The 10,329-nt window shown below is 33.9% G+C and overlaps 1 protein-coding gene across 1 annotated transcript; it reads left to right on the forward strand.

Moving 5' to 3' along the window:
- The first annotated feature begins 657 nt into the window (after window positions 1-657).
- Window positions 658-9,133, forward strand: LOC132300872 (damage-control phosphatase At2g17340-like). Its single transcript, XM_059798135.1, has 12 exons — window positions 658-1,123; window positions 1,420-1,485; window positions 2,071-2,137; window positions 2,260-2,328; window positions 2,440-2,580; window positions 5,010-5,138; window positions 5,243-5,329; window positions 5,799-5,873; window positions 5,957-6,034; window positions 6,157-6,234; window positions 8,634-8,696; window positions 8,836-9,133. Exons 1-12 carry the CDS (start codon window positions 954-956, stop codon window positions 8,914-8,916), a joined length of 1,104 nt encoding a protein of 367 aa, XP_059654118.1. The 5' UTR covers window positions 658-953; the 3' UTR covers window positions 8,917-9,133.
- Window positions 9,134-10,329: the final 1,196 nt, after the last annotated feature.

A 10,329-nucleotide genomic window follows, 5' to 3' on the forward strand; every position in this document is an offset into this window, starting at 1 on the left:
ACAACTCGAGTTTCAAAGCAAACTAAGAGAGATTGAAAACAAACAAAGAGCTGAAGAAATGTTAATCATGCAAAAAGATCCAGAATCGATGCCAACACAAGTCGGGAAAGTATGGCTAATTGAACGCCAAAATAAAATATTAGCATCTATACGCGCACGCGGTAACTCAAGCTTTCCATAGGATTATCTCAAGCATTGCATATAATTGCTATGTTTTTCCTAGTTGTTATGTTTTTAATTCATGTCGTATTATATTGTTTTTTATTTTTATTATATTGTTTTAATTTATGTCATATCGTATTGCTTTTAATAATAAATATTATATTGTTTAAATTTTTTGTATGATATAACTGTTAGGAAAAAGTTTAAAAATAAAATTTATTAAAAATTTAAAAAATATTAAAATTTTAATATTTTTGGAAAGCAAAAATATACTATTGAAGTATATCCGATAACTAAAATTTAGAGACTCTAAAACATTGACGTACCTATTGAAAAATACTAATGTGACAAATTTAGAGAGCTTGAATTCTAAGAGCCCATTAAAGATGCTCTAAACCAACCAAAACGTCACGAATGGACTAAATACACATCTATTAGCAACATATATAAGATAATAGGAATATAGTATGGTATTAGATTATTAGTATGTGGCCTAGACAGACGAAAATAGTTGCAAAATTTTACACACCCACCCTGCCCTTACAGTATCTCTTTCTCTGTATCTCAAATTGTGAATAGTGAATAGAATAGAAGAAGCTCCTTTTTGTTTTGGTTGGTTTCGGCGACTGATCAATTAATATATTGACCATCGTCGTCACGCCAGTCCTCTCTCTCGCGCTCTTTCTCTCAATATTGGCTATAATTGTCGATTGATCGTCGTTATTGCATTTACTGAGGAACAATCAATCGAAGAGAAAGAGAAAGAGAAAGAGAAGAGAAAGAGAGAGAGAATGGAGAGTTCGAGCGAATTGGTTCCATTTCCATTGCTGATAACTCCGATCGAGTCGAATTACAGGGCATGCACTATTCCTTATCGATTCCCTTCCGACAATCCCAGAAAGCCTACCCCCACTGAGCTCGCCTGGATCGACCTCTTCTCCAATTCTATTCCCTCTTTCCGGTAACTATCTTCTACAGTTACATTTATTCTATCAATTGCTCTGTTTTTTTTTTCCCTTAGATTCTTATTTATAACAACAGTAGCATTGATGAGAAAGATAGTAATTAATTTTAGATATTGATAAATTGGGTTTCTAATCTCTCTTTTACTTCATTTTTATTTTTTAATTTTATAAATTAAAAAAAAAAAAATTGTACAGTTTATCCATGATATGACTCTGTTTTGATTTTTGGCCGAGTACCTTTGTGTTTTGAGCACATGTTGTTTTTTATTCATTTAGTTTTGTTCTGCTGCAGGAAACGGGCAGAGAGTGACGAAACAGTTGCTGACGCTCATATTAAGGCTGAAAAATTTGCTCAAAGGTAGTATTTTGCTTGACTTCTTCTAGTCTAATACATCACATAACAACATTTTCTATGTGAACTTTTTCTACTTCATAAAATTTAGTTTCTTGACGTTTAAACTTGTTGAAATGATGATGGGCTTGCAAGAAATGTTTGTGTTATTAAAACCGAGTTCCGCATGAATCTACTTTGTTGAATGTCATGGTTTTTGACTTATATATTCCAAAGACCAAGCTTTCCTTTAGCAAGAAGATTCCCTTGGGAAAACCTGACTGCGAAAAAAAAAAAAAAAAATTCCTTTAGCAAAAGTTTATATGGATTAAAAATACTTTGATGCAATTACAGGAAATACTTTTCTATACTCAATGAGTCATTTTTTAGACATGCTTCGTAGTATTACAGGAAATACTTTTCTTGTACATATGATCTCGTCACAGTATTTCTGTTAACCATAAAGGCTTTACTACAGCATTCAAGATTCATGACTGCATTCCTCATGAACATGGAAGTGCTCTTCTGTTTTTGTCCTTTGGAGTTTATACTCCCAATGTACAGATGCATGTTCATATTTAACAACTTTACTGGTGTTGGTTGTCATTTTAGGTACACTGAATTACTCGAGGATCTTAAGAAAGATCCTGAAAGTCATGGTGGGCCGCCTGATTGCGTGGTGAGCCAAATTTCATCTCATTCTGAATTTCTTCACCAAATGATGCATTCTTTGATTTGGTTGATAAAGATCATTATACTATGAAGAAGCTGAATATTTATCTTTTCTTTGGATAATTACAGCTTCTCTGCAGGCTTCGCGAGCAAATTCTTAGAGAATTGGGATTCAGAGATATATTCAAGAAAGTTAAGGTAAATATGAATTTCTTCAATATGTTAGAAATGACTCTGAAATCCATTATATTCGGGAAAACAGGACAGCCACTGAAAGAGCATATTCTTTTTTGTGTTCACATGCACTAGGATGAAGAAAATGCTAAGGCTATTTCCTTATTTGAGGATGTTGTTCATGTTAATGATGCTATTGAGGATGGAGCTAAGCGTGTAGAGAATCTGGTTAGAGGAATATTTGCAGGGAACGTATTTGATCTTGGTTCGGCACAGGTATGTTGTGCTTTTAGCTGGAAAGAGATATGAACTAAGGACATATAGCTTATGAATTTCTTTTAATGCTATCTTTTTGATGTTTAGTAATTTATAATAACCAATGTAAATAGCAGATTTCAGTTGAATGTTAATTGTCAACTCATCATAAATTGTAACGAAGTGTTAATAATTTTTCTTTATGAAGTTAACTCTCTATCATTTGTGCGGTCCTTTCGTCTTAATCTACATACAATGCATATGTCACGGAAGTATCCTCTCCCAAACCTTCCACTGCCAGAGTTGGTTTTTGTCGAAAACGAAAAACTGAATACTCTATGTGAAGCCTAAACAAACCCTCATTGCTTAAGTAACTTGTTTCTTTTTAAGCATATATTGAAACTAAGATAATTATTGATGTGAACAAAGTTAGTCAAATTAGTATGGCCAATAGTTTGACATTTTATGCACAAAATTGCTACCCTCATATACTAACCAGTGCTCTCATCCTTGGAAATCTGAGCTTTAATGATTGTACCAATGTAGGCCCCTTGAATGTCGATTATACTGACAAGTGAAATATGCTTCTCTACTCTTCTTCTAGTTTTCCAATTTGAGGATACAATTTTTGGACATGTTGATTTATAAAATAAACCATTACCAAAGGCAAGGTTTATTATCGAAGGGAGGACCAACACCTTATCTCGGATACATCAGAGTACACCAAGTCCCAAGCTGGACCAGAAAGGGACTGAATAGGTTTGTTTTTAAAAAATATTATTATCTAACTATAATATGGACCAGAAAGGTACTGAATAGGTTTTTTTTTTTTTTTTTTTTTTTTTTTTTTCAAAATATTTTTATCAAACTATAACAGAAATTTACAAGTTTTTAGTGCATGAATGAAATCACACAATCATGGAATAGAATTAGATAAAGCTGAAAGTAGATTTAATACATTCACACAAAAACACCAAATTTACGCACAAAACCCTATGGTGAAAAAACTACAAGACGCTAGGCTAGGCAGAAACAATCCACTATGAAGAAAAGGTTACAACCCTAGGTATTAGACTCAACCCATAGAATCACCTGAATTGCCTTTGATCTAGACTTACACCTAATGTTCACCAGGAGGCAGGAACTCTGCTGCTATCTATCAACAAATCCATTCTTCATGTGAATTGCTTCTTCTTCCTTGGTTGTTCTCCTTTTGCTAGCTCTCCCTAATAATTTTACTATGCTCGTGTTCATAGTATATGTGCTTTGAAACCCTACGAGTGTTTATATATGCTTGTCGTTTGAAAGAATTAGGGCTTTAGAAAAACCAATTAGGAAACTTTCCATAGGGTTCTATGGATCCATCCATAGGTTCGATCAAACTGGGACAATGGGGTCCAATCAATGAAATTGATTGATCAAAGACCCTGTTCAAATAGAACTTGGTATTGCAGTTTCACACTATAAATAGTTGGTGACAAGCTCTTCAAAGATTCCTCCTTCCCATCTTGAAGGCGTCTTCGGGGAAAAAAAGGGAAAAGAAAAAAAAAAACATGATCTTGCAAAAAATAATTTTTTACTAGGTTGACCCACTCCACACATTGTTCCAGAACTTCAATGAAGCCCCATTCCTGACCAAAATCAGTGCTCATTGTTGTTAGAGGAACCACATTTCACAATTACTTTCGTAATCTGTATCCATGAAACTACTTAAGTCATGAGCCAAATCTGTTGTCCCTGTATTTGAAAGCAGATGCTTCCTCCAAAATTTGCCAAACCTCTGGTTGTTCCGTGCTCATACGCCTCAAGCCATTTGGTCAGTCGGTGAAGATGTGCAAAAGCTGAGCAGCCACAAGATGAGTTGATGACCAACAGTCAATTTCTGCGCCTCAACGCATTTCGGGGAGAACCAGCTAGCTCTGGGTTTGAGTGGCATCTTCCTTCCGTATGTTGCTCGGTTTATTTTGACAATTGATGTAGAAGGGAAAGAAAATCAAGTTGTCTTGCAACCTTATATTCACGGGCGGCTTTCTAGTTTAAACCATCCTTTTTGGCGTTGTAGGATTTTAGATGTTTAAGCTGAGCAGAAAAGGTTGAAACCTATTGGTGTCAAGGGGAATATGCCCTTCTATAAGTAATTTCTCATTAAGATTGCTCTAACAGAACTTATTAGAATTCATATCTGATTTGAAGAATCCAAAATAATTCCACTGAAGTTCTTGCTGAAATTCTTGATTAAGTTCTTTGTATTGGATATTAATAACAGGGGGGCCTACTTTAACTTCCAAAATTTTAGAACACATTGAAAAGTTCATAATTCTCACAAATGTACATATATTTGAGTTTTATGACGTCAGATATCTTGATTCTTACACTTCATAGTATTTGGGGTATGTTTAAATTCAAACAAGTAGCACTTACTCGTGTACTTTCTTCCCCAATTTTTTAAGCTTGCAGAGTTATTCTCGAAGGATGGGATGTCCTTTTTGGCTAGTTGTCAGAATCTCGTCCCTCGGCCCTGGGTTATAGATGATTTAGACACGTTTATAATGAAATGGGGCAGAAAATCTTGGAAGAAGGCAAGCTCAATATGTGGTTTATTCAGTGGATACCTTTTCCTTCCAAACAAAATTTTCATGTTCTTTTTCTGTAATAACCAGCTCATTTGTTTTTTTTGTAACAGGCTGTCATTTTTGTTGATAATTCTGGAGCAGATATAATTTTGGGTATATTGCCATTTGCAAGAGAGTTACTCCGACGTGGGACACAGGTTTAATTTCAGAATGATTTACTTTTCTGCTGTGCCTAATTTATTTGGTCGAACATCAAAAGGTTTACAATTATACTATAAATGAAATGCACATCTAATAACTGAAGCTTTAACTGTTCGCTTCATCATTAATAACATAGCCTATTGAGTAAAGCACTAAAGCACAAGTTTCAGATTTTACATCTACATTCTTTTCTTTTAGTGGAGTTTGTCATTTAGTTGTCCTGTACAAGCAGGAGGAAGGCTATCTTTCTCTCTCTCTCTACAATTTGTTTTGTTTACTTTCCTATTTGCATTGTTTAGTTGAAGTTGTAAGCATTTGAGAGGTCTTAACTCCTTGGGATGTACCATCTCAAATTACACCAGAGTCAAATCCATTTCAAATCCATCTCGACATTGTGAAATCATCCACTTTTTTATATTGTTGCCTCGTTTATCCTATTTTAACTTTATTGCTCCTGTGATGCAGGTTGTTTTGGCAGCTAACGATTTGCCTTCTATTAACGATGTAACTTACCCTGAACTAATTGAGATTATATCAAAGGTGGTAGAAAGTTTTTCTTTCCAATATCTATGATAACTACCGATTCCTAGTTGACTCTGACATCTTAAACTGTAATTTACCAGTTAAAGGATGAACATGGGCAGCTTGTGGGTGTTGATACTTCCAATCTGCTGATTGCCAATTCTGGTAATGATTTGCCGGTAAGAGATGGCAAGTGCCATAGTTGATTCCTGTGATAGGTTAATTTGTCCTTTTTGATGTTTTAAACTCATTGGAAGATTCCTATCTTATAGTAGCCTCACCATTTTACATGTTACCACAGGTTATTGATCTCACGAGCATATCACAAGAGCTTGCCTACCTGGCAAGTGATGCAGACCTAGTTATTTTGGAAGGAATGGTAAGTTCTTACCTTATCAAAGAATTAGTTAATTTTTAAACTTTTGTTGTTTGTTGAAGGATTTAAATATTGAAGTTAATCCCTCTCTAAAAGCAGGCAAGGTCTTGTGTTTAAACCTCACTGTCACCCTGATAATTAAAATTGAAACACGTGTTAGACCAAAAGAAGGCCACACGTGAGAGGGCGTGTTGAAGGATTTAAATATTAAAGCTACACCCTCTCTAAAAGCTTAAGCATCTTAAGCTTTTAGAGTAGATAATGGTTAACATTGTTGAACTTTGTTTATTTTCTTCTTTCCATTTCTTTCCTTCGGAGGACTGCTCATCATTGGATAAGAATACAGCCATAAGTTGATATGGACAATACTAACTATACACCCTCTCTAAAAGCAGCCAAGGTCTTGTGTTTAAACCTCTTGTCACCCTGATAATTAAAATTGAAACACGTGTTGGACCAAAAGAAGGCCACACGTGAGGGGGCGTGTTGAAGAATTTAAATATTAAAGCTACACCCTTTCTAAAAGCTTAAGCATCTTAAGCTTTTAAAGTAGATGGGTGTTAACATTGTTGAACTTTGTTTATTTTCTTCTTTCCATTTCTTTCCTTCGGAGGACTGCTCAGCATTGGATAAGAATACAGCCATAAGTTGATATGGACAATACTAAATTTGTTTGACCTTTGCTCAGCTTGTATGCAGTTACTAGAATTGAGTATTTGGAGTTTAAAGATTTCATTGTTAGTGGGACTCTTTCCCTGGAAATTTCTAGGAAACATCATTTGATGATGTTAAGGAAATTGTTGTTAAGAATAAAACGATATTACATGGTTTAGTCACTAGGGTCTGCATCCACGGCACAAAGAGCCCAAAGGGATACATCACTTCTATAATACTCTCTCAATTCATATACAATACAATGATGGAGGCTCCTTTATATAGGAGAAGAAATTATGAGAATGGAAAGAATTAAAAAATAGGAAACAAGGAGGATTTTTCTCCACTGATTCCTCTGGTAACACTAAATCTTTAATAATAGGAAATAACATCAATTACTGAAAGATTTTCCTTCTCTAATTTCTCCATTAAATCTTCAATACTCCTCCTCAAGTTGGAGCATGAATGCCCAACTTGCGATTGAGACGACGAGTAACAAGAAGTGTGAATGATGAAGAGAGAAGAGAGGAGACAAAGAACAATGTTTCCCAACACACTGATAGCCCAAACAAGTAAAAAAAAAAAAAAAAAAAAAAAAAAAAAAAAAAAAAAAACTGCTGGAGACACGGCAAAGGCGAGAATAATGCTACCGAACACACTGGCAGCCCAAACAAAGAATAATGCTACCGAACACACTGGCAGCCCAAACAAGTAGATAAAAACTGCCGGAGACACGGCAAAGACGAAAACAATGCTACCAAACACACCGGTAGGCCAAACAAGTCAATAAAAATTGCTGGAGATATGGCAAGGGTGAAAACATTTCTGCCGAACAAATCTACAGCCCAAACAAGTCACAAATAGCACCAAAAAACCCTTAGCAATATCATATGCTAAGGGAATACCCTAAAACAGGGGTCCGAACCTAGGAAGAGAAACTAGGCTCTGATACCATGTTGTAAAGCATAAAGCGATATTACTTGGTTCAGCCACTAGGGCCTACATCCACGGCATAAAGAACCCAAAGGGCTACATCACTTCTATAATACTCTCTCAATTCATATACAATACAATGGTGGAGGCTCCTTTATATAGGAGAAGAAATTATGAGAATGGAAAGAATTAGAATATAGGAAACAAGGAGGATTTTTCTCCACCGATTCTCTAGTAACACCAAATCTTTAATAATAGGAAAAAACATCAATTACTGAAAGATTTTCCTTCACTAATTTCTCCATTAAATCTTCAATAGAAATGAAGTCTGAAACCTCATTGAAAATTTCTATTTTGTCTCCAAAAGGCTATGGTACCTCCAGATTAGATGTATTTTGGAAGATCGTAAAACAGAATTCGCATTATTTACCTTTATTTTAGTTTTTGGGACCAAAAGAGACAATGGAAAAGGAAGAGAGAGAGAGAATTAATTGAACTGTACACAACTATTCTAATTTTGGAAAGTTGTCACATTACAGATAGCTATTTCTTTTACTCTGTTTGCCTTGCAATCAAATGAAGTAGGTAAATCTCGACATTTAGCATTTAGGTTTTGCGAATCTATGCTTTATTGCTTCACTGAAGCATTATTGACAAATAAGTGTAATTTCTAAGAGTAGGATGAACAGCTAATAACACATAAAGGAACTCACCTAAAATATTAATTGCAAGTTTTACAACTTGGATTGCCTGACCATTGCTAAATAGGTTACATTTTCCAGCATTTTGTATATAATATTTATTTCTTTTGGCAGGGTCGTGGAATAGAGACAAATCTTTATGCTCAATTTAAATGTGATTCGCTCAAGATTGGGATGGTAATGTTTACTTAATGTATAGAACTCCTATTTTTTTTTTTAAAAAAAATTATTATTATTTTGGATCTCAGTTGATTATTGCTGGAATCCTTTCATTTTATGCCATTTTTTAGTTCTTATTTCCCTTTTTTATTTACAGGTTAAGCACCTAGAAGTTGCTCAGTTCCTTGGGGGAAGGCTTTACGATTGCGTCTTCAATTACAATGAAGTTTTGGGTTAAATAATGCATTCTGCTCAATATTCCTGACCTAGTTATTTACATTTGAGCATTTTACACACATAGAATGAGGTCTTAGATCTTTTGGAAGTTATCTATGTACTTTAAAACTGCTGAAGTTAGTCATTTTTGTACTTCAAAATTGCTGGAGTCTTTTCTTTTTTAATAATAAAAATAACATGGCCAAGTACTGTTGACTTCCACAAAAAGGTTTCCTCTCCATGTGTTGTCTGAAAAATATGTAACATGCAGAAGATGAGTGCATTTTCTTTTATCATGCTGTATGTGCATTTTCTTTAGTCACTTTTTACTATGAAAAAAGTGCATCATCAAACTTATTGGACTAGGATTGTTTTACATGAAGACAGAAATTTCACTGCAATTGTTCTAATTGTGGTGTGCACTACAATACTGTATTCCTTGTTCATCTTCTTGTTTTATTGATGGAGGATTGTAATTTCATTGTGACTCACCATTTATTAGTATATTAGTTATTGTTTGTAGGATAAGCAGCCGTTTTGTTGATGCCTCACAGCACTTGTAATTTTTCGTGTTTATGAAACAGAATGCCCAATTTTATTCCTTATTCCTTTGAGCGTGAACATTAATAATTACGAATATTGATGAATTTATATTTCTTATGCACAAACCTATGTGCATATAACATAGTTAATAGAAAATTAGCTCAAAACTCTTTGAACTCCTCAATACAGTTATTCACCAATATTAAATGAAGATAAATAAATTAAATTTTATTAAATAAATGTCAAACCCTAACAGTGACACATCTCAAGATGCATCATCCCTTAAATTTAGGGAGTGACACATCTCTTTATGCATTATTGTGTTAGGGATTGTATGCCGTGCAACGCCATTAGTGACATTTATTAAGTAAAATATGATTTATTTATCTTCATATTGCATTGATTAGATCAAGGAGTTTTTTTTATTTTTTATTTTATCTTGGTAGTCCATTGATTATGATAGGATGAATTTATGTGCACAGGAGGAAAAGGCACATGAAATATGAATTCATTGGCATTTATAATTATTAATATTCGTACTCTAAGGAATATAACTGGGCATTCTTTTCCATTAGTATAAATATATGTTACTAATTTAAGTTGACTCTTAATCTTAACAATTATACCAATTGGGGTTATATTAAATTTATAATTTGATATACTTGGAGTGACTTATAATTAATATATTTGCTGCAGACCATATTTTATCAATATGTAATCCACGTGGTAAAGGGTTTTTTGGTTAGGTTGATTCGATTGCAGAAATTTGGCTAGTTATATTTAATATTGATTTATTTTATATATGTAATTAAACGGATAAATATAGGTGAGCATTGATTGTGATATTTATCTAAATAACTAATTATTATGAAGGTTAATTTATGGTATTTAC

The sequence above is a fragment of the Cornus florida genome, unplaced genomic scaffold (assembly GCF_030987335.1).
Source record: "Cornus florida cultivar Cherokee Brave unplaced genomic scaffold, ASM3098733v1 CherokeeBrave_3.0.0_Hap2_Chr03, whole genome shotgun sequence".
NCBI lineage: Eukaryota > Viridiplantae > Streptophyta > Magnoliopsida > Cornales > Cornaceae > Cornus > Cornus florida.

Coding starts and splice junctions, on each gene's coding strand:
- LOC132300872 (XM_059798135.1), top strand. CDS start 954: ATGGAGAGTTCGAGCGAATTGGTTCCATTTCCATTGCTGATAACTCCG. Junction 5,330..5,798: donor TACTCCGACGTGGGACACAG/GTTTAATTTCAG, acceptor CCTGTGATGCAG/GTTGTTTTGGCAGCTAACGA. Junction 5,874..5,956: donor TAATTGAGATTATATCAAAG/GTGGTAGAAAGT, acceptor GTAATTTACCAG/TTAAAGGATGAACATGGGCA.